Source organism: Cervus canadensis, chromosome 13, assembly GCF_019320065.1.
Source record: "Cervus canadensis isolate Bull #8, Minnesota chromosome 13, ASM1932006v1, whole genome shotgun sequence".
NCBI lineage: Eukaryota > Metazoa > Chordata > Mammalia > Artiodactyla > Cervidae > Cervus > Cervus canadensis.
Genome location: NC_057398.1, coordinates 4,244,031 through 4,269,154, shown reverse-complemented (window position 1 = coordinate 4,269,154; position 25,124 = coordinate 4,244,031). Strand labels below are relative to the sequence as shown.

Genomic DNA, 25,124 nt, shown 5'->3' with positions numbered 1-25,124 from the left:
GAATAAATGGAGAAACATGTCTTGCAACCCCTGCTGGGGATGTGTAGTAAGTCTCTCCAGAATTCTGGTAATTAGCAATGTTATTTGGGACTTGCAGTTATCCCTTGTGGCTCAGGTGGTAAAGACTCAGGTGGTAAAGATCGACCTGGGTTCAATCCCTGGGTCGGGAGGATCCCCTGGAGAAGGGAATCGCTAACCAATCGAGTATTCTTGCCTGGAAAATTCCATGACAGAGGAACCCAGTGAGCTATACAGTCCATGGGGTCACAAAGAGTTGGACACTTTTACAAGTTTAAGGTATATGAGTTAAACAGAAATCTGGGAAATGGCCTAGAAACACAACTATCACTTAAAAGATTATTTCTCTGGGAAAAATATATTTTACCCATTCCCTCCAGAACTCACAATATATATATCACAATCCTCTGATTCTAAAGACAAGCCGTTGTTATTATTACACTGACCTCTGTGTACACTTACCTTTATGCCAGCTATGGGTGTTGCATTTAATTTTTGATTAAAAAGAAAACAAAAATCTGAAACTATGAGGGAGCTGGGACTTTATACTGCTATTTAACAAATCATCATTGACTGTGCAAGAAGATAATAAACACGTAACTTAATATGTACGTTTATAACATACTTTGCAAAGCACTCTCTTTCACACACTGGGCTAGGTTCTAAGAATATAGAGTTGAGTAAGGTTGAGTCTCTTGTCTTTAGCAGCTCTAATGAACCCCACAGTAAGTCTGGAGGAGCACCAGGGAGGCCCCATCACTGCTCAAGGTCACACACCTTATCAAGAACAAGAACCAGAAAGAGGAATCTGGTCTGCTGCCAGCCCCCTGTTCATCTTCCACAGCTTGTTTTCACATTCTCCAATCTGCCTGCGCATACCGTAGGTTCTCAGTTACTGTTTCGCTAACTACAACTTTTTCTTTTCTAATGAAGCTCCTGCTTTCCCACAGTCTAAGTCATTTAAATCATAAGCATTTCGCAAGTACCTCCGAATTTAGTTTTACATTTTCTAGCCAGGCCAGGGTTCTATCAATTTCTACATACACAGGGGTGTTAAACAGTGTAACTTATCATCATGAGTTACGTAAGTTTTCACAAGGAATGAAAATTAGAATGAGAAACAAAACTGGTTAATATAATGCTTTGCTTTCTATGAGTGTTCAGTTTTGGCTAAGAAATAAGCTTCTAATTAGCAGCTATCACATAGGTATATTCAGTAATTCGTTAGGAACTGCTATCTCCATACACAGTATGAAGAAGTAACAGTGTCCAAACCCGCAGTGAAGGTGTCAACTGCTTGACTACTTCATATCACATAACTGTTAAGGTCACACACAAAAAAATGAGAAAATAATTACACTCTGATCAACATTAAGACAGAGGGAAGTGAAAGCATATGTAACAAAAGCACCATCAGCTCCGGAGCTCACATGAACCCCGAGTTTCTCTCCATTACCGTTTCTGGTGGGTCTGGACTTGGGTACAGTGCTTTCAGAACTGTCTCCAGCACACCAGGGCCATACGGCACAGGCAGAGCCCTGGTCCCGGTTTTATGGACGGAAGTCTCTGATGGGTAACTGGCAGGAGGTCCGCTGAGACTGCAGGCAGTGCAGCGCGTGCCCTTCAGGTGTGGAATCACACAGCCGAGTCCGGACACCCTCAGCGGGACTCACAAAGCACAGGTGCGGCATTCCTGAAAACCTGAGCACCGAGCTAGACAGCAACCGGGCGACGACCAGGCAGCAAACACAATCTCAACACAGAGAGACGGAAAATATACACATTTGAGTAGGACAGACTACAGTTTTTGAAAACCTGTGCGTATTATTTTTCTGACTATAATGATTAATAGATGCTAGTGGAATGGATTTTGTATACTGTAAGTACTCAGAGAAAACTATTCTCTTTCAGGTCTGGATAGGAATTTCACAGGAACGGGTGTACAGTGGCAGAGTTCCCAAGGGCCAATGAACATTTCATCATAAGTTATTACCTAGAACTCCCTGAAATACGTGCCAAGACAGTCATTTAAAAAAAAAAGTTGCTCAGTCGTGTCCAACTCTGTGACCCCACGGACTGTAGCCCACCAGGCTCCTCTGTCTGTAGGATTTCCCAGGCAAGGGTGCTGGGGCGGGTTGCCATTCTCTTCTCCAGGGGATCTTCTGACCCAGGGATTGACCCCGGCTCTCCTACACTGCAGGGAGATTCTTTACTGCCTGAGTCACCTGAGACAGTGGTAATAAGGCATATAATTGGGAAGTAGGAGCTTTTTTTTTTTTTTAAAAAAAAAAAAAGGGTGAAACAGATTGAGAAAGCTATAAGCAATCAACATAGAGAAAAAGTGATAAAAAAAATTAAGTTGATTTCTGTTTTTAAAAAATCTGTATAAATATCATTTTCAAATCTGTGCCCAAGGACATGACATGGTACCTGGAAAACCAGCCCGTGTCCCAGGCGGCCCTCCCCACCCCAACCCCCGGTCACCTTTGCATCTGCTCTGTGCCGTTACAGAAGCTGCTCTCCTTTCTGTTCCATAGATTTTATGAAAAAGGGGAAAGACTCTTTTCCTTTTTGATCAGGGTACTACTAATAAGTGCCAGGTTCCTTTAACTTATTGACAAAAGGAGGAGGCTGTAACCCTGTGTTCTGTACCGCTCACCTCTGGGGAGCATTACTAGCCTGAAATGACAGTTTCCGCGTGTCCATAAAGTGAGCAGTGGCCCCTGGTTCCCTCTGCTCTGACCCACAAGACATCACCAAGGCCCCACCTTCCAGCGCCTGGTACCCGCCGGTGTCATTCCACCACAGGGCCTTTGCACGGACTGCTGCCCCTGCCTTCAAGCCCCCGTTAACGCTGGTCCCCTCCTCCCAACCCCACTACCTCTGTCACCACACATGTCTCGGGTGTGTAAACCTGTAACTTACCACCCGCATCTGAGCCTCCTTCCTCTTGCCTTGTAGAGTGACCGTCTCTGAACTGCTGACAGAGACATCTTTTTAAAGCTACCATATGACCCAGCAATTCCATCACTGGGCTTATACCCTGAGAAAACCGTGATTCAGACAGACACATGTGCCCTGGGTTCACTGCAGCACTATTTACAGTAACAAGGACATGGAAGCAACCTAGGTTTCCATTGGCAGACAAATGGATCCTGAAGTTGTGGTACATATATATATGATGGAATAGTACTCAGCCATAAAAAAGGGGCTAATGTCAGTCAGTCGAACTGAGGCGGGTGAGCCGAGAACCTGTTGTCCAGAGTGAAGGAAGTCAGAAAAACAATCATACATTTAACACATTTTTATGGGATCTATAAACAGAAAAATGGTGCAGATGAACCCATTTGCAGGGAAGAAATAGAGATGCAGATGTAGAGAATGGATTTGGGGACACGGCTTAAGGAGAGCGTGGGATGAATGGAGAAAGTAGCACCAACATACACACACGACCACGTAAAACAGAGCTGGTGGGAACCCGCTGTGTAACGGACGGCCCAGCCTGCGCCCCGTGACGACCTAGGGGCGGGGCGCCGCGCAGGGAGGGCGCCTACGTACTTAGGGCTGATTCACGGAGCTGTACCAGAGCAACCAACACAGCGCCGCAAGGCACGCATCCTCCAGGTGAAAGGATAAATGAAGGCAGATAGGACGATGCTCTGCTCCTCAAAGAAACCCTTCAGTGGCTCCTCACTGCTTTCAGGGAAAACCTCCTCCTCCTCCTCACACTGCCAACCATCTCCCCTCCCGGGCGTCCATGTGTCCGACAGCCTGGTCCCCGAGGGCAGGCACTTGGCTCATTTCTCTCTCAGCCCCTCAGGACCACGCTGCGTGGGGTCCACACTAGCGTCAGGAAATCTGCAGAAGACGTAGAAAGGAGCTGAAGATGACGGCGGGTCCTGTCGGCACAATCTGGATGGTGCCGGGGAGGCCTTGTGTACGTGTGTTCACAGGGCTCTGTGATGTTCACTGCCATTAACGACCCGCCCAGGATACAACTGCATCACCTGTGCAGCCAAGGCCTTGTCTGAAGCCACCGCTGTGGACCAGGGGCTGTAGACGCATGGAGCCCATGCCTACGGATGCCCCTGCCCCTGGAGAACCACATGGTCCCCGCCTCACAGCCTCAAGGGTGCCTTGCCCAGTGGACCAGAGAACCTCGAGGAATTCACCCCCATCTGTCTCTGTTTCAGGTGAAACAGATATTTCCCGGGGAGAAAGCTTTCTTGGGCTTAGTTTCCTAACCTTCAGGGAGCAAATAAACAGACTTTCATCAGCCCCATCTGAGACTTCTCATGAAAACTTACGGAAAGAAGTTGATTCTGTGGCCTCAGCTGGTCTACACCAAAGGGCTCTAGGTTCACAAAGCTCTGGCGTAAATAATCAGGTCAAATCTAGTGAAAACAGCCTTCTTTTTGTGATTGAGAATAATCTCTGAGGTCATGATGATCACAAGAGGGGAGACTGTCAGGAAAACTGTAAAAGATCCTGAAGTGGGCCCGATTGCTGCTGTCCTTTCCTGGGAATGTTAGGAGTGCCGCCAGGCGTTCCACGGCAGGCTTGCCAGATGCTCCAGAGGTCTGCAGCGTCCACAGACACCGTTTATAACCCCACGGCCGCCAGAGGCCCCTGGCGGAGGCCTGATGGCGGCGGGAATGCCTCCTGTCCACAGAGACGCCCGCCCCGGGAAGCTGCACTTACTACAGTGCGGACAAGGGTGGTTAACAAGGGTTAGCACATGTTTCAGGACTGACTGCCTATGTGTCTGTTCTATGAACTACCCTACCAGTGTTTTGCATCTTATTGGTTTTCTCATTAGCTAATGAACCAAATAAAACAAGGGAGTTATAATTTGACCCTTTAATAAAAAACTGTTCTTTGAATCAGGCAGTTGGTATCTCCTGGGTAAGTGACTACCTCCACAGTAGGGAGGTAGTTTCGGCTGAGTACTTCAATTCATTTAAAACTGATAAGAAAACAGTTCCATTCAGTCGCACAGTCGTGTCCAAGCCTCTCTAAGTCGTGTCCAACTTCTCGTGATAAAAACACATAATGTAAAAACGATGGCACTATGCTAAGGGGCTGACCTGGGCATCTTCGGCATCTACGAGTGTTACACTCATTAATCCAGCAAAGCTCAGACAAACACCCTGTGAGAGGACAGCAAGCCCTGGGCTACATACCAGTGCAAGGACGACTGAGAACAGGGCTCCCTGCCCCCGTGGAGACTGTGATCTAGTCAAGGAAACACGACTTAAGCTGAATAAAGTAAGCCTACCAAGATGACCAAGGAGCATGTACTCAATTATGGCTGTCGTGAGGAATCTGACCTCATCAGGGAGACCAAGGGATGGCTTCGCATGAAAAACGTCTGAGCTGAGCTCTGAAAGGTCAGTAGGAATTAAGTAGGTAATAAGAAGAGGAAGTAAAACGTGCACAGGTTCTGTGGTGGGACGACCAGGGCAGACACAACAGACTCAAAGATGCTTATGGTGTCCCTGGGGTCAGAGCCTGGGTCAGAGCACAGGGTTACTGAAGGCCTGCTGGTCTTGCAGTTACCCTGCTGACCACTAGATGGCAGGTGCATACTAAGAAGGTGCGAGGCTGGACGCAGGTCAGTTCCAGGCAGGTCACAGGAAGTGGGGGGGATCAGAAGCCCAGCAGGGAAGAGTGGGCGGGGAGAAGGGGGGGCGACGGTGGAGGCAGGGAGAGACCCCGCCTTTCAGACCCGGATGACGGAGGGCAGCAGAAAGCCGCTCATTGTTTCCGGGGACCTCCTGAAAGCCGCTCTGCGCTCCAGGGAGGGAAGCAGCAACCACACCTCATTGAAAACATTCTCAGCATCTCTTCAGCCACGAACGTCCACCAAGCCCCCACTGCGCGTGCGCTGCCGTCTTCTGCGCTGCAAGGCACACAGGAGACAATGTTCCCGCCTCTCGAGATTTTTTTAAAAGGGTGAAAATGCTGAATACTGAATGTAATAAAGCAGCTACAAATATCAACGCACTTTAACATGGATATAACTGCTCTCAGCATTCTGATCACAGATGAAAACTTATATAAGTGCCATTAGTACTGATCATGACTCACGTCCAACTGTAACATTCCTAATAAGTAGGTACTGTCAGCAGACGAACAGTACTAACAACACAGGATTGTGACTACGTCCTTTAAGTAATGGTAAACTGTGATCAACAAGGCGGCCTCGAAGTCTCTGAGCTGTACAGACCCGGTGCGGCTGGAACTCCAGCCGCGGTCACTCGCCAGTGCCCTGGAGGCCGCGCAAACCAGCAGATAACTGCCGGCGTCTGCAGCTGTCATGAGACCGGTTCTACATGAGAAAGGGTGCATTTTTGGATGCAAAAACATATCTTAAGAGAACAAAATTAGCAGAATTTCATCTCTCTCTGATGCAAAGAATTACAAATAAGATGGGGAACTGGATGTCCCACCTCTTCAATCACACTCCTACTGTAGGTTCTAAACACACATAATTACAAAATAAAAATTTTCTTATATGGAAATGTAAAATATAAAGTACATATCCTATATATGTGAAAACATATTATTTTAGAAATAATTACCACTTGTATTGCAAGGGATGCTTACTAAAAATGTGAAGCTAATGCAAAACAAACAAAAAAAAAGGTTACCAGTGTGGAATGAAATTTACTAGAGAAGACAGCCTATTAGAGAAGCTCAGCCTCTGGTGAGACATCGAGTGAGGCAGAGAGAAGGGGCTGGGAAGACCAGCAGGAAGAGCAGATGCAGGAGAAGACAGGTACGGGGCCAGCTTACAGCGCCAGCAAAGCTCACGTCTGATGAGGCACTGGGAAAGGAGTTTGGCTTAGCTGCAGCAAGCAAGACGATGGTTCCCCCAAAGCACATCAGAGCATTCATAGAAGAGCGAGGATCCGACCCTTATCTATGCAAGAGGAGGCTGTTGCCCTGCAGTGACCATTTCCGTCACTAGATGGCAGACAGGTCTAATACTAATGCAAAACCCTGGGTCAGCTGAAACCTGCAGGGGGCCTGAGGGGCTGGGGATAAATAAGGGATGTAGGCAGATGAATGGGAAAATACAAGTTTTCAGAGTTCATAAAATTGAGATGCTTGTAATATATGAGTTTTCTGAAAGTAGGTACTCATTGTAGTACCGTCCCCATTTTAGAGTTGAAGTGACTGAGGTCCAGAGTGTGACTTTTCCCAAGTTGGCAGCACCCCCTGGGCTTATGCATTCTGCACCCTAAGACAAAAAAAAATACCTGCGTGAAATACAGGAATAAACTATAAAGAGAGCAACTATACAGAATTGCAATGGTGATACCTTAAAAACACATGGCAGTCTGCAGTTGGAAAAGAGGCTTAAAACATGTATGCTGTAATTTTTACAGGTGGTGAAAGAAGCACAGAATTAAGTGACTTACTCATGACTTAATTGTGTTAGATGTGTTTTTGATCATGCTTTAAATACCTACTTTACCACACACTTTGGTAAGCCTTTTCCCTACTTTGCATATCAGGGAACCAAAAACCTTAGTGAAGTAATGTATCTTGAGTAAGATCAGACAATTAGTGACAGAGCTAAGACAGTGTTCTGGCTCCCTGAATGGGACTCTTCATTATAATTACGCTAGATAAGTCTGTCCTCGGAGACTCAGAAAGAATAAATGTCTGAGAATTAACCTGAAAAAGACTCTTAAAATGGCAAGTCTTAACCTCAATTTAAAAACAGGTAGTAGTTACAGGAGGATCCACAATGCTACTGTCCAGGTAGGTGAAATAGCAGGGTGAAGAGGTAAAGAGATTAACACACTTTTCCAAAGACATTTCTGTCAAGGCAAGAAAGTAAACTGGAAGGTTTTAGCAAGATACGCGTCTGGTGACATCTCATGAGTTCAGGTGATGAAGGGCTTTTATTATCGGGAGGCGCTCCTGCCGATGCAGGAGGTGCAGGAGACACTGGCTCAATCACTGGGTCAGGAAGGTCCCCTGGAGGAGGGCAGGGCAGGGCAGCGCACTCCAGTGGGTTCTGGCCTGCAGAGTCCCACAGACAGAGGAGCCTGGCGGGCCGCAGTCCCTGGGGTTACACACAGTTGGACACAACTGAGGTGACCAAGCACAGTGTTTAAGGACACACAGTAGAACAGAAGCGCCAGAATTCTACTGCTGAGCGGGCGAGTGTCACGTGAGACCAGCTCAGGAGGGAAGGCCCTGGACCACAGACATCCGAGTCTCTCGCCAGCCTCCCAGTCCGCGGCCACCTCGCCCTCTCTGCCAGCTTTATCCACTTTGTTCTGTCACTCAGCTGTCACCTGATACACACTCTCTCATGAAAGCAGTGTTTTGTGAGTATGCTCCTTCCTTACCAAGTCTCGGAGACCAAGAATCGTATCTTCCAATTCATTTTGCTTCTAATTCCACTTCCATTTTGAATGCAAAAAGCAGTGAAAAAGAATGCCAAATCCTACCTTAACAATAAGAAAAGGCTGGGTGATATGTGAGGGAAAAAAAAAATAAATTCTTTCTTAAACCTATCAGAATGCTGAGTTGTAAGGCAACCAATAAAATGAATTCCATCAAGTTACAAGCCCCTCCAAGGAGAGATAAGAGACAGGATCCATTTCATCCTTGGCAAAGCGCGCGCACCCAGACAGAACAAGGGCAGCCGGCCTATAAACAGGGCAGAAGAAACACGCTAAAATGTAGTAAAGACCACGAGTGGACTGACACGTCGGTCTGGAAGAGCCGGGAGTCTCAATGACAAGGGGCGTTTGTGCTCACCAGCTCTTCCCCACAGATAACACCCTGTACTTTCATTTGCCTTATCAGGGAACCTGACCGCCCGATGCTGAAGAGAATGACTGGGCGGGAGTGGGAAAGCGCTCCCTTGGGGGTGCGGGCCTGCAGCAGCCAAGCAGGAAGCCCCACTGAGGATGGCTGGCTTACACACAGCAGCAGCCTCAGCCCCGAGGCCAGGGGGAGGCACAGAAGCACAGACACGCCCGGGAGGAGCAGGGGCCCTGTGAGGAACAGGGTCTCCACGGAGGCCAAGCAGAAGTCCACTGCCACCAGAGAGGGGCAGGCGGCCGGCCAGCTGCCCAGGACGAGTCAGAGAGAGAGGGAGGCGTGTCCGCCACGGGGAGGAAGGCAGGGGTGCTGGGAAGGCCCCACACCTGGGACGCAGGGGCTGTGGCCTGTGAAGACCAAAGCCAGACCAGGGCACAGCCAACCCCGGGGGTTAGGACCACGTGTCTCTGGTCAGCAATACACGCTAACTGCCGAGGGAGGCGTGCAAACGTCGAGAGAGGCTTGTTCTGTGGCTCAGGAGAGGGGCTGCTGACAGCTGAGGGCCAAGGTGGGACACAGAAAGCCTTCCAGCACCTCCACAGGAAGTGCTCCCCAGGAAGTGCTCCCAGGAAGTGCTCCCCAGGAAGTACTCCCCAGGAAGTACCCCACCCACGGCAGCCACTTCAGGGCATGGTGTCAACACCAAACCCCGCCCAGCTCAACCTGTGGTGAACCCCACCTCTGACTGACAGCATCACAGCATGTATTTAACTTCTTCTACTGCTTCTTTACACATGGGGCCCATCACTCAACAACCACTACACATAAAAACTGAGAACTAAAAAGAAGGACGGGGTGCATAAACAGATGGGGTGACAGCAGAGAGATGGAATCTAGGAGAGTTAAGTTGAACGACAGAAATGTAAAAGATATATATGATATAAAAGGTAAAGCATTCTTTGAGCTCACCAGCAATTTGAAACAGGTCAATAAAAATGACCTAAGCTGGCATTTCTACACACTAACAATGATCTCTTTGAAAAAAGACAATCCCATTTATAATAGCATAAAAAATCATAAAATACATAGAAATAAATTTAACCAAGAAAGTGAATGATCTATACAACAAAATCTTTAAGACATGGATGAAGAAATTGAGAAAGATGCAAATAAATGAAAAGATATTCTGTGTTTATGGACATGGAGAGTCAATAATGCTAAAATATTCATAGACCCACAGCCATCTATAAGTTCATTGCAATTACTATGAAAATGTGAATGACATTTTTCATGAAAATTGAAAAAAAAAATCCTAAAACTTACATGGAATCACAAAAGACGCCACACAACCAAATCGGCCTTAGAAAGAATAAAATTAACAGAGCTGGACTTCCTGGTTTCAAACTATATTACAAAGCTATAGTTATCAAAATAGTATGGTATTAGTATGAAGGATAGCTACATCAATGGAACAGAATCACAAGCCAAGATATAAACTCATGCACTTAAGGTCAAGTAACATTTAACAAGGGAGTCAAGAGTACTCACTGGTAGTCTGTATAATAAGTGGTGCTGGTAAAACTGGATATTCACACGAAGAAGAATGAGATTGCATGAATTTAACCTGATGTCACTTACGAAATGTCTTCCCAGGTGGTGCTAGTGGTAAAGAACCTGCCTGCAAATGCAGGAGACGTAAGAGACACGAGTTCGATACCTGGGTCAGGAAGATCCCCTGGAGGAGGGCATGGCAACCCACTCAGCATCCTTGCCTGGAAAATCCCATGGACAGAGGAGCCTGGTGGGCCACGGTCCACGGGGCTGCACAGTGTCAGACATGACTGAAGCAACGTGGCACACAGGCACACTCACAAAAATTAACTCAAAATTGGTTAAGGACTTAAACGTAAGATGTGAAACGGTAAGTACTCATAGAGTAGAATAAAATATGGGAAAAAGCCCCCTGTCACTAGTCTTGACAATGATTTTTTTGGATATGACACCAAAAGCACAAGCAAAAAAAGCAAAATCAACACGTGGAGCTACATCAAGCTAAAACACTTCTGCGCAGCAAGATAAATCATCAACAAAATGAGAAAGTTTCCCCCACTCTCATGGGATGGAAGAAACTATTTGCAAATCATGTATCTGATAAGGGATTATTGTGCAGAATATATAAGAAACTCATACAATTCGAACAATAACAATAGCAAAAGTCATAAATATCTGATTAGAAAATGAACAGATGACTTGAATAGACATTTTTCCAAAGAAGACAGACCAATGGCCATCAAGTACACTGAAGAGGTGCTGAACATCACTCATCATCAGGAAAAGGCCAATCACGACCAGAGTGAGATGTCACCTCACGCCTGTTAGAAGGACCGTCATCAAAGAGATAGGAGGAAACAAATGCTGAAGAATGGCGTGGAGAAAAGGGAACCCTTGTGCGCTGTTGGTGGGAATGGAAATCAGCAGAGCCATAAGGGAAGAGTACAGAGGTTCCTTTAAAAACTAAAACCAGTTACCATATGATGGGCAGTCCCACTCCTGGCTATTTATCAGAAGGAAGTGAGATCACTGTCTTGTGGAGATCCCCGCGCCCCATGTTCACTGCAGTATGATTCAACAACAACTAAGATACGGAATCAACTGAAGTGTCCATCGGTGGATGAACAGATAAGAGAAAATGCGGTACGTATGTATGCGGTGGGATACCATTAAGCCATAGAAAGAAATCCTGCTATTTGTGACAGCGGGGATGAACCTGGAGGGCATTATGCGAAGTAAGTCAGACAGAGAAAGACAGACACTGCATGACCTCGTTTACATGCAGAAGGTAAAACAGCTCAACTCTCAGAAAGTAGCCCGCTGGTTGCCAGGGGCTGGGAACCCCATGGGGGTGGGTTACCGCAATGGGCTGGGGAGCTGGTGGTCAAAGCGTACAAACCTGCCCTTACCAGACGAGCAAGCCCAGGGACCATGGTTTGCGGTGCGGCGCTGCACGCTTGAGAGCTGCAGCAGAGGGAATCCTCACCACTCTCACCCCAGTGAGTGAAGGGCAGTTACGCGAGGTTCACCACTCTCACCCCAGTGAGTGAAGGGCAGTTACGCGAGGTGAGGGACACGTGAACCAACCTTACTGTGGCAAACACGTCCCACGAGGTGCGTGTATGAAATTTCAAACAGAAAGAAACAAATTATGCAAACTGAGTCACAAGCGGAAAGGGGGGCAGGGATAAATAAACACAAACTAAAGGCGGAGCAGAACGGAACTGCCAAGAGCCGCAGGGGACCCTCAGGGGGCCAAGTCCTGCTCCCCACACGGCGGCTGCTCGCTGCACCCGCGGGGAGGCGCTGCAGTGGCAGGCGGGCCAGGACAGCATCCCCTTGTACTTATCAAGCAGCCAGCGGCTGCTGTAAGAACAGGTTCCACCACGGCACTAACTGGAATTTTCTGCAGGGGATCTGTGCAGGGATGAACAGAAGTAGCTTCGTTGCATGGACCTTAAGGCTAAGAGGCTAGAAGAGGGTAGGAAAGTGGCTCAAGTTCAAGTGCCACGTGAGAGGCCAGGCTGGTTTCCTGGTCCAGGTTTGTGATACTCCAGAACTTCAGACCTCAACACTCCCACATGGGGTCTTCCTAGTCAGTGAGGAGCGTGATGTTAAGGCGTGAACAGGAGGAGTACACAGGCCGGTGAAGGAGCGTCTGTCTGAGCTGGTCGATGACGGTCACTTACAGGTGGTCAGAGGAGGCTGGTGCCCCAGGCCGAGCACGCGGCCGTGCTCAGAAGCAGCCCAGGACTTGGGAGGCTGTAAGGCAGCCAGCGCAGGTACTCAGGCTGCTTTCTGTGGACCTGAGTGTGACACACACGCCCCAAGGGTGCTGCCCACACCTGGCCCACACTACAGTACTAACTGCATCCGCGGGCGCTTATTTTAACTAACATCGTTACTAAGTTGAGGACCACTCTGGAATTAGACCAAAGAAATCATCACATTAGATTTCAGAGACAGAATAATTTGAACTCAGAACAGACCCTGGGACAGAAGTCCTTTTACTGATGTCAGCAAGTTCCTTCAGATGGTTCTGACTTTCTTTACGAAGTTCAGTTTGGCAAAATAGTGTCTCAAAATCTTTTAGAAACACAGTGCTTTAGAATTCGCCTCTCCAGGGCTGATCAGAGATGTGAAAACCTATCCAATTGCCTCACCAGCTAAAGCACCCTCTCTCCCCACCATGGTTACTGGGTGAGGGTCTCCTCCTGAGTTCACATGCAATACAGCTGTGAATGATTAGACCAGCTTTTAAGGACTGTTCAAATACCAAGTAACTTGTTAACTCTAAGTATTTAAAGATACATTGTTTCATTATTTTTATCTTCTTTAATATCTGAAGAGGCAAATTTTGAGAGAGCTTTTGCAACTTTTCCATTCTGAAAGATTATTGATTAGTGTAAAAATAAGAGGTTGTAGAAGACCATTAAAACATTATTCTCAAAGCTAAATAAGTAAGTAAATAAATAAATAATCCTTTGATAAATGGCAAACTATTTGCAATTTCACTCTTGCTGACAGGGGTTCAATAGCCCCACAGTTTAAAAGGTTTCTTGGCGCACAGCGAGTCCATGTTATTTTCAATATGACTTAGCATTAGATTCCTTTCACTAGCCGAAGAGAAGATGATGATTATAGCTGGAAGAAGCAGCTAAAAAGTTGGCACTGATGAGCAGAAATGTTTGATTTCCAACCAGCTTAATAAACTATGTTTGTAAAAAGTACATAGTGAAGGAATAAACTACCTAATTTATAAAGTAACTATAGCTGGACTATATTTTTCAGGTTACCGTATCCGCACACAGTAAGCATCAATGTGCGTGGATGTGTGTAGTCACCAAACGGTTTCAGTATTGAGGGCGGCAAGACTCTGACGAGAAACTGCAATTCTGTCTGGGTTTCAAAAGCGTTATTTTACAAATGTCAGAGCCTGACGAAGGCCAAGAGGGATGAGAGCACAGCACAATCGCCAGGGTTAGACTGAGTGCTGCAAAGGCCCTGAAGAGCTTGGAGAGAAGGGAGTCCTGTTGTGTGACTTGTTGAGAGATTCATCTACTACACTAGTATTTTATGTTCTGCGCCAGGAAACAGAGCCATGTGCAACGGACACAAACCCAGCTCCAGTGATAATCGGGCCCCATAGCACTCTGAAGCTGCACAGCTACTGACACTCCTGACAGTCTCTCTCTCCTGGGGATGCCACCCGGCAACAGCAGGAACCCCTAACAAAGACAAGACTGGCTTTTCCTTTCATCGACACCAACACTGATCTCTGACCAACCCGAAAAGCGGTTCTTACATACAAAATGGGAAGTCAACCACCATTTCTGTATCGCAGGATGCTTAGGAAAAAAATAAGAATCTGTCTATAAAATTTGGAATAGAGAGCTGTCGTCATTTTCACCAGAAGCCTTTAAAACAATTAAAGATTCACAAGGAAAGAGTTAAACGGAACAGAGAGACTTTAACGGTGTGATTACGGGTGTGAGGTCTAGAATGGTCCCGGAAGTGAAAGAGTTAGTCTCTCAGTGGCGTTCAGCCTCTGTGACCCCGTGGACTGTAGCCCACCAGGACCCTCTGTCCACGGAATTCTCTAGGCAAGAGTACTGGATGGGATTTCACTTTCTTCTCCAGGGGATCTCTCTGACCCAGGTATCAAACCCACGTCTCTTGCATTGGCAGGTGGACTGTTTACCATCTGAGCCACGAGGGAAGCTCAATTTAAGATTAAGCTCAAGATAAATTTATGTATTTTTGTTTTTGTCTCAAGACTTTGTGATAAGTGACACAGCCAATTTTGGCAATAAATCTGAAGAGTAAAATTATAACATTAAAAAGGTACATTTTAACATAAAAAGATCTCATAGAATACAGGGAACACTGTCACCTAAGTCTTTATAATACACTAGGCATTGTTCATTTTAGAAATGAAGTCCTGGCCAGTTGGTGAAAGAAGGAGTTGGTTTTTGAATTATTTCTTTGAAAGGATAATGTTCTTGAACAACTTTATGACAATATAAGATTTTCAAATGTGTATTCCATTGTATCTCCAAAAGAGAGAGGCAAATCTTATAATTATAAACTTACGTCTTATGCAACCATCTTCTTCAAGGAAAGAAAATATTACATGAACTCACTAGAGGGCACCCTTGTCACCCATAACTGAGGTTTTGGGGGTGAGGGTGGGGGCACAGATGTTAATTGTAATCAAATTTGACATGTTCAAAATTAATATTATTTCAACAGAAAACAACAGAGAAAAATAACTTTCTTTAAATCAACAATAGGGTACCCAAATTTTCAAACTGAACTTAAACGATCAATTTTATAGATTAGTGACATTAGTATAAACTAGACCAGATAGATGCTATGTGAAAGAGTAACTTTTGGCCAAAGACTGCTAAGCCACGATTCATGTGGGCAGTACTTCTTATGGGCGTCTTTTAGTAGAAACACACTTGAGCTATTTTTTAAAAATATTTTATCATTTGAAACTCTCAGACTTTAATACTTCTCTAATCCTTTCTGATCACTTTAATTCAACATTTTAGCTTAATCACAGTAACAGAATTCTCAGTACTGAACCAAAGTAAACAGAGCGCTAAAAACAAAAAATTAATGGTTTTTCTGGCTTAACATGACTTGGTTAAACTTATTTTATTTCTTTGTAAGATTTATACTAAGTATTTTTTCCAAATATCTGGCCCTCCTCCTCCACAACCTAGTTCCTCCCCCTTCCCCTGAGGTCACAATTATCCTTCACATTGTGATTTACAGTCTCTTTTTTCTTGCCCATAAGAAGCAAGAGGCTACTTCCCTCTAAACCAGTGACTCTGCCATTTCTTTCTTGACCAATAAAGCAAAGCTATTCAATGGACTGTATTTTCCAAAGATCCCAACAAGTGTGTCATTTTCTGAAATCTATCATGTCACCTGAGCAAGAGACACTGTCCGTAATTACACTGATTTTATCCCTGGGTTCTACTAAATTTCAATGATGAAAACTGTGTCATAAACACAATATAAGCCACACCCTACTACGTGTGGATATCCCACCATTCATTAAGCTTAGGAACTAATAAGCAAGAGCATCTAAGTTTTTATTTTTTCCTGTTAATTTCACAGAAACGATTTCATTGGCAGGATTTTAAAACATGAGATTTACTCTGTGTAAGATGTAAACCCCCTGACTGCTCATATTTAAAACATGCTTACACATGGGGGTTTAAATTCCCATTCAACTGAAATGTGGCTTTGAAATGCCTTACCTGCAAGTCTCCACAGGCCAGAAAGGCATATGTAACTTCTAAGCACGTCCTTTAAAGATGAGGTTACATTACTCATCAATTATAAAATGGGCTCACTGCTGCTGCGCTGTATTCCAAATCCACCAGGAAGATTTACAAACCAATAAAAACATAAAGACTCAAAAAGACAGCAATTGTGTTTGAAGTGTACGTTATCACCTTATATAACAGGCAAAAAACCCGGAAAATCATGTAGACTGTATAGTATGGCATAAACATCTTCCTTATTTCTGCACTCAAAAGAACTTTTCCTATCTCGGACTACTAGTCTGTTTGTGAATGTATTTGAAAAACAGAGTAAGTGGCTGCTAATTTAATAGTAGCTGGTCCTATTAGGAGGAATTACGACGGTTGAGTGTATTTGTATTTGTAAACACTGTGTTTGGGTTTAAGTCTTGACTGCACTCCAAGTGTGGGTATTTGTCAACAGTCACACAGCTTATAGTACAAATGCAAAAATAACCTTCCATCCATATTTCCTCAAGCAGCTCTTACAAAATTAATTAGATAGGCTGAAAACAAACCTGAGGGGATTGCCACTCGGTCCAGACGTGAAATAGTTAAGAGTGATACATGTGCCAGGGTTTTAATGGGGCTGAACAACAGAAAGCCTCAACCCTCCACTTTCACTTGATTTTACTGTGCTGGTTTTGCTTGCTTAGGGCCATCCATCTGTTAAGGTTGAGGCGTCACACAGCAACACTCCTGCTCACCGTTCACTGGGCTGGTGTCTTGTGTGTGTGTGTGTGTGTGTGTGTGTGTGTGTGTGTGTGTGTGTGTGTGTGTGTGTGTGTGTGTGTGTGTGTGTGTGTGTGTGTGTGTGTGTGTGTGTGTGTGTGAGGCACACAGACAACAGACGTTACGATGACTGGAGAAGTTAAAAATGGCTAATGTTATTAAATATGGAGCAGTATCTTAGGTTCATATAAATTTTGCATATGACTTAATTTCTCATTCTTAGAAAATTCCAATGCATTTTTACAAGCCAGCACTTTAGAACGTAATTGTAGATGACAGACTTGGCCTAGACATTGTTCGATAAGTCTGCAGTGTTTTGTTCTAAAATGAAGCGGATGAAAGGAGGCAGGTCTGCAGTCAAGAACAGCGCGGCTCCGCGCCCTGACTGTGGCCGTATTCTCCCTGGACATGACTGGGCCTGTTCTCAGTAAAGCCAGAGGAGGCTCTCCCTGGAGCCCTGTTAGGCTGGGGCTGCTGCCCGAACTGTCATCTGCACACAAAAGGGAAGAGGGCTGGGTTTCACAAATGGGAAGCCTAATTGGGAGAGCTCCATGGCTGTACCCTTGACATTTATTTAATCCTCATCAACAAAACGGGAAATAACCCTACTAATTAGCAGACCAACACACAAATTACTGTTTGCTGGGAGTAGGTACAGACTCACAATCCATTTCAAAATTAAGCTAAGTAACAGAAGCTTTAAACAACACACATTTTCAGTTTCTGCTCTTCTCTACAGCACACAGATTATAAAATTTGATTTTTTTTTACTTTAAAATACATTCTTAGAATTTAAATGACCCAAATCTCATTTTCCTCTTCTGAAAAATGGATGAAGATAAAGTTGCAGTTACACAAGTCTAGCTAGAAAACTGGAAACATGAAGTTCTTCATATAGTCGAGACTGACTTCTCAAATGGATAAGCAAATAGGCTAGGAGTGGACGAGTCAGGTCCACATTCTTTGTATTGATAATCTGACAATAAAATGACACGTAACGTCTTAGGAACTTACAAGCCAAGAGATTTCTTGGTTAAAATATATAAATAAGTAAAAAGCTGTGTATCTTTCCAAATCATGAACTGGGATCTAAGGGCATCTCTAGTTAGAATGAAGACAGACAATCTCAGGGTCCACAGTGACTGCAGGATTGTTAGTGACTCTGGGAGTAACCGAGAGAGGAGAGTCAGATGTACCACCTCTCTGAAAGACCTGAAGCTCAATGAGCAAGTCTGTGTACGAATGGACAGCTGCCAACTGCGCAGTGCCTCTTGTGTGGCAGATACTCTATATACACCATCTATGATGGCCACAGCATCCTAGGAAGATAGCATGTATCATTACTGTCATTTCACAAATGCAGAAACTAAGGCTTGGGGCTTCCCAGATGGCGCAATGGTGGAAGAATCCACCTGCTAAATCAGGAGACGCAAGAGGCAGAGGTTGGATCCCTGGGTGGGAGGATCCCCGGAGGAGGAAAGGGCAACTCACTCCAGCGTTCTTCCTGGAGAAGCCCATGGCCAGAGGAGCCTGGCGGACTGCAGTCCATGGAGTTGCAGAGTTGTGTTTGGCTCCATGCTCCGTGCCAGTACCTTTCTCAGAGTCAAGTCTTTCTGGCTGGAAGGTCTCTACCCCCGTCTCTAACAGCTCCTCCTCTGCGAGCAACCTCTCCGTGCAAAGGCAGGAGAGGCATGGCCAGGGGCTCACGCTCCAGAATCAGTCCGTCTGCTTTCCCATCCAGAGGACAAGACGGTTGGATGGCATCACTGACTCAACGGACATGAGTTTGTGCACACTCTGGGAGACAGTGAAGGACAGGGGAGCCTGGCGTGCTGCGGTCTGTGAGGTTGGAAAGAGTCAGACGCGACAGCAACAGAACAACAACTCTGCTATTGAATACTGTAGAACTTTGGGCACATTTCTTAACCTCTCTGCTCCCAGTTTCTAAATCTGAAAAATCATGGGGAATAGTTCCCACTCTGCTTGGATTGTTGGGAGTTTTAAACTAATCCTGTTGTACATACAAACGCACAGACACATTCTGCTAACCAAGGAACCACTTCTGTTCTTCCTGTTTTCCAAGGCTGCTCTAGCGCACTTCAATATTATTTCAACTCTGTAACAACTCAGGTTTGGGAAACAGTAGTAAAAACATCAAAATTATCTGGATCACCAAATCCCACAGGTCTCTAGGGAATCTTGCTTTCAGGTACCTGAATTTACTACCCAGCCAGTCTTAAGAGAACCTGGTCACGTGAACGCTCAAATGGAAGAGGCAGCCCGGGCACAGGCCAGGACTAACAGGAGAGAGAGGTGGCACAGAAGGGAGGAGAGAGTGCGTTCTACAACAGGGTGTTTCGGCTTGCAGCCTTTCCGTGTCTTTAAGCGGAGGCCGGGAAGCTGGGCGGGGGGGAGGTGTTTCTGAGGGAGGCTCTGATGAGCCTGAGCCCCACCCATCACGAGGCTGCACGGGACCTTGTCTCCCCAAACATGCCGGGCTCCCCAGGTATGTCCTCCCCGCTGTGAGCATTCGGTCCCAGGTCCCCAGATGGCGTGAGCCTGCTCGAAGGCGTTCTAAACCTGTGTGTGTTATGAATCACGGGAGCTGTGGGCTTTTTTCTGTTGTTCATATCAGAGGCTAAGCACAGGAAAGGGGCTTAGCTCCCTACTACACTTTGTCACTGCAGTGAATCTTATCTAAGTGAATTTTAATTCTTTATTCCACGATTCTTTGTAAGATGTTAATCTACTGTTGGGAATAGGTAGAATATAAATAAGGAGATAAACATTAGTGTCTCTCACATATTTACTTATATCTAGATTCTTTCTTTAACCACGTCTAACCATTCTCAGAATTGCTTCTGTATTTAACTGAGAGTCTTAACAAGCTCAGATCTGAATGTTACAACTTGGAGGGCCGGGAGTGAGAGAGGTGATGGTTTGGGAATCATCACAGAGTAACACACACATGATTCTAGCATCAGCTTTCTGTCTCTTTCACGAGATACTGCATCATATTTTGATTACATCAATGAGGCTGGATTATCTTCAAAAAGTGAACTGAGGAAGCTTCTGCAACATCAGACCACAAAGAGAAGGCAGCAGACGGTGCCCGCTCCCTCCGGATGTCTGTGCCCAAAATGCAAATACTGTACCCTACGGTCCTTTTGTTTGTGTGCGTGGCCCGTCTCCTGGGAGAATGGAGGCCACAGCAGCCCATCAGGTAGGCTGACCTTGACCTTAACCAAGCCTCGGGTTTGTGGGACAAAGATCCAGCCTCTAACGACCCCAAAATATAGATGGTTCTTTTTTCTTTGTAAAGATGACTTTTTGGAAAATAGCATTATAAAGCAATTAGAAATAGCGAAAATCCTTTGAGATACTGTCACAATCCTTAACACCCCTTCTCTGTTCACAGACACCCTCCCGGCACCCCTGGTAACATGGTCTACCCCCATCCCATCCCTCAACAGTGAGGGTAGACAGAGCCAAAGCCTAATGCCTGCCCTTCGTGCACTTGATTACACTCTTCAACAAGAACATGGACTTGGGAACTGTGGTCCATTTCCAGTAGTTGTGTGAACTGAAGGCTTGCAAGCTCAGTGACAGGGCAGAGAAGCTGAGAAAGCTGATCCACAGAATGCACGGTGATCAAATGGGCAGAGCACAGAACGGGTGAGATGGAGACAGAGAGGGACTGAGGCAGGGTCAGGCACTGTCCTGACCGCTCTCCCAGGCCTCTCACGCGAATCCTGCCCGGGGCCCACGTGCTCCTGAGCTTGGCTGTCCTAAGGAACAGGAAGCTCCTCATGATACACGCTCTGCTGCTGTCTTATTCCACCTGTGGTTGTGTGTGTTTCCTAATGCTATGAGATTAGACAGAGAATTCAGACCAGGGCTGGATGACAGTTTCAACTGGAGTGTACCATGGTCTGCTTTTATAAATAAGCTGCTGACCACAAGTTGGCTATCATCTCAGAGCACTATAACTATCAGCTCAGAGAAGTAAAATCAGTACTGCAAGAAAACATGCATTCTGGCCGCTATGAGGAAAAAATAGTAAGGGGGGAAAGTAACCAGGGAAAAAACTGCCAAAGGGCTCAAAATTTACCTCTTTTGTTAAGTGTGTGAATCTAAAACTGAACAATCAAATTTCAATTACAGAAAAATACAATCAAAAGGTTAAATTATAATAAATACTGGGCTGCAAATGTTTAGAAATATAAACTCAAAAAATTTAGCTGTGAAAATACATATACAGAGATATATGTATCTACTTATAAAATGGGACAGATACATATATATACACTGGCTGCACACATTACCTGACACTCATATTTATCACTCATAAAGGTAGTTATTCAGACGTTATCAGCATCTGCACAATAAATCTAAATATGCTGGCTTAACAAATTCTTATACACCAAGAAGGAAAATAAAACTATAATTCTTAAAAGAACAAGCCCTACTTCTTTTAATTCTTGTTAAAGTCATCATGTCATGTCATGTCTACCTGAAAACCATAAAATGCCAATTAGCGAAATCAGATAACTGCAGTAATGATACTATGATAAAAGCCATGACGATTCAAGGTAAATATGCAATGAATATAACTTATTATCCTGTAAAGTTTTCTATAACTTAATATAATTTTCTCTATCAGAAACTGTCTCTAGGAATTCAAAGAAAACAAAAACAGAAATCATTAACATATTTTCTAATTAAATTATCATAAAAATATGCCATGTTAAAAAAACCCAAAGATTTAAAAAATTAAATATGAGAAGCTAAAGGTAATTTTCTTAATTTAAGATTGTTATTTAAGATAGGCATCCCTCCAATTTAAATATTTTCTTTTTATCTTAAAGCATGGTACAGTTAACAAAGATTCCCATATTTTTTTCACAAAAAGTCCAGGAAGTGCACATAGTCCCTGGCAGAATAAATCCAATGAACATGCCGAGACACACAGTAATCGAATTTACAAAAATGAAAGACAAAACAATATTAAAAGCAACAAGGGAAAACCAGCAAATAATATACAAAGGAACTCCCATAAGGTTATCAGCTGAGTTTTAGGAGAAACTCTGCAGGCCAGAAGGGAGTGGCACGATATATTTAAAGTGATGAAAGCGAAGAACCTACAACCAAGAATACTCTACCCAGCAAGGCTCTCATTCAGAGATGACGGAGAAATCAAAGCTTTACAGACAAGCAAAAGGTACTCTACACTGGTAAAAGACCAGCAACTTAAAACAACCTTGTACATATATAAACTGCTATATCAACACCTCATGGGAGCAACAAACCTCAAAATTACAATAGATACACACACAAAAAAAAGTAAAAGCAACCCAAACGCAACACTCAAGGTGGTCATCAAGCTACAAGAGAAGAGAACAAAAGAGGAAGAGAAGGAAAAAGACCTACAAAAACGAACCTGAAATGCTTAATGGCAATAGGGAGACACATATCAATAATTACCTGAACTGTAAATAGACCAAATGGTCCAACCAAAAGACACGGACTGGCTGAACGCATACAAACACAAAACCTGTATATATGCTATCTACAAGAGACTCACTCATCTCAGACCTAGGGACACATACAGATTGAAAGTGAGGGGATGGAAGAAGGTATTCCATGCAAATGGAAATATAAAGAAAGCTGTATTAGCCATTCTCGTATCAGACAAAACAGACTTTAAAATAAAGTTGTAAAGTTTAAGGTTGTAAAGTTAAAAAAAAGGTTAAAGTTGCAAGGTTTAAAAAAGAAAAAGACACTACATAATGATCAAGGGATCAATTCAAGAAGGAGATAAAACAATTGTAAATATATATGCACCCAATGCAGGAGCACCTCAATATATAAGGAAAATAGTAACAACAGTGAAGGGAGAAAGCAATAGTAACACAGTAATAGTGGGGGACTTCAGCACCCTACTTTCATCAATGGGCAGAACATCCAGGCAGAAAATCAACCTTAAATGACGCATTAGACCAGGTGGTCTAAAGTATAAATAAAAGCATTCCATCCAAAAGCACGTTCTTCTCAAGGGCAGATGCAGTGTGCGCTATGACTGACCACGCGCTGGCCCACAGGGCAGGCCTTGGGAAAGTTAAGACGACGGAAATCACATCAAGCATGTTTTCTGATCACAACACTGTTGAGATTAAAAATAAATTACAGGAAAAAACTATAAAAAACACAAACATGTGGAGGCTAAACAACATGCTACTAAACAACCAATAGATAACTAAAGAAATCAAAGAATTCAAAAATCTATCTATCATGCTTTATATATATATATATATATATATACATACACACACATATATACACACACACACACGCACACATAAATATACATATGATCTAAGTGCTCGAACATTAAAGCAGTAAACATTTTGGTTAAGTTTTTAAGCTATCAAAGTTTGAGAACAGACAAACGGGAAGTGAACATTCTAATGATGGGAGAATTAAGAAACTGATTGCAAATCCACCGTTAATTTACAAGTTTATAAATGTATTCCAGTTAACAGGGAGAACCAGAAAAGGCTCTTCCCCTTGTGAGATAATTATTTCACTGAAAGGCTTGCTTCAGGTCATACAACCAGCATTCACTGCCAATACGCTGCAATTGAGCAAGACTAACGTATGAAAATGTAAGCTTAACAAACAGATAAATCATAGAGAAGGCATTTTGTATGTTATAAAAACAGCCCCTTAAAGCAAAGAACTTTTAAGTTTTTCCAAAATACCTAGAAAAGTACCTGATACATAACAGCTGTTGAATGGCTGACCGAACGGGTCGTCTTTACAAGGGCGGAGGTTCTAGAGCACAGCCTCGCGGCCCTTCCCCGTCCCTGAAGACGCAGGACCCGCGCCGAGTCTGTGCGGCCAGGGGAGCCACCTGCGCACGGAGGGGGGCGCCCAGCACGTCGGGCAAGCGGCGTGACCACTCGGCGTCAGCTTCCTCGTGTGTAAACTGGTGGCTGTGATAGATGAAGCGTTGCGGCTGCTTCCAGTTCAATGGTTTCTTAACTTTAATCTACTCACAAACTCCTTTCAAAAGGCAGTTTTCTAAGACCACTTAAAGTATGAGGTGTGTGCAATTTCTGCTTCTTAAAATCCTACAGAAGCACACTTGCGATGCGAAATCAGACACACACACACAGCTCTGATCCCGGACACATTCCTACTTTAGGATAGTATGTGAAGTAGCATTAGGTGGAAGCAGAAGCTTTAAACTACTTACAGCAAACAAAACATCTAACTTTAGAAAAAGACAGACATACATTACTCCATGTTCTAATTTCTACAGAGTACTATAGCAGTCAGATCCCCATGTATGAGCTTCACCTTATTTTGTAGTTAAGGAAGCCGTCATTAAGCTGCCCCCGCTGCTGCACAACCGCACACGGCCCTGTCTCCCCCGACTCACCATGAGGCCATGACCCAGTGATGGGCGTGGAGTGGTACCTGGACCCAGGGCTCACAGGCCCCTTGCACCTGTCCAGACTCCGCCTGCCCATACTGACCATCATCAGAGAATTTCTTACCATATGATTAAAAAAAAAAAATCAGTGGGTCCAAAATTGTTCCTGAAGAAATCATTGAAATCAATATAATATCAGACTCTGGGAGACAGGAGGGTGAATCCTCTCACCTGGGAAATCTTCCGTCTGGCTAGGTTTCCTCCCCTCTCTCCGTGTAACGTGTAAATGGGCGTGTATTGCACCGAACCGGAACAAGTCCCAAAGTCATCCTCGTTTTCCTACACGCAAAGAGATCCACAAGTGGTTATTCTAAAGTACTCATTTTATTACTAAGGTTTTCCAATTAATAGACAGTATCTGATACAGGTGCAAATAACAAAATTAACACTTGGAATGTAAGTTTAAAAAGAGCTATTTAGGAAGAAAATGGATTTTTATATATTATGAATTAAAAACTCCCAAAATCTCTGACTTTTTTGAACAATTTGAATAAAGTTTATATGAAGCCCATTCACGCTTCATTACTACAATGGAAGTTTTAAATAGTTTCTTCTCTTCAAAGGTAGAAATTCAAAACATAACTGATAAAATCTTCAAAAATATAATATGTAATCAACTCAAACACATATATACATACCTATACCTATTCACATATATGCAACATTCATAGATTCAAATACACCTCCTTTGTAAATTAAGAACATGCTTCAATTTA

The 25,124-nt window shown here is 44.3% G+C and overlaps 1 protein-coding gene across 3 annotated transcripts in view; it reads right to left on the bottom strand.

Moving 5' to 3' along the window:
* DENND1B (DENN domain containing 1B) overlaps nt 1–25,124 on the bottom strand; it is a 285,090-nt gene that overhangs the window by 12,750 nt on the left and 247,216 nt on the right. For all 3 annotated transcript variants that reach the window (XM_043484553.1, XM_043484552.1, XM_043484554.1), the window contains one exon: nt 24,580–24,687. In XM_043484553.1, coding sequence (XP_043340488.1) covers nt 24,580–24,687 — 108 coding nt within the window. The remainder of the gene's footprint in view (nt 1–24,579; nt 24,688–25,124) is intronic.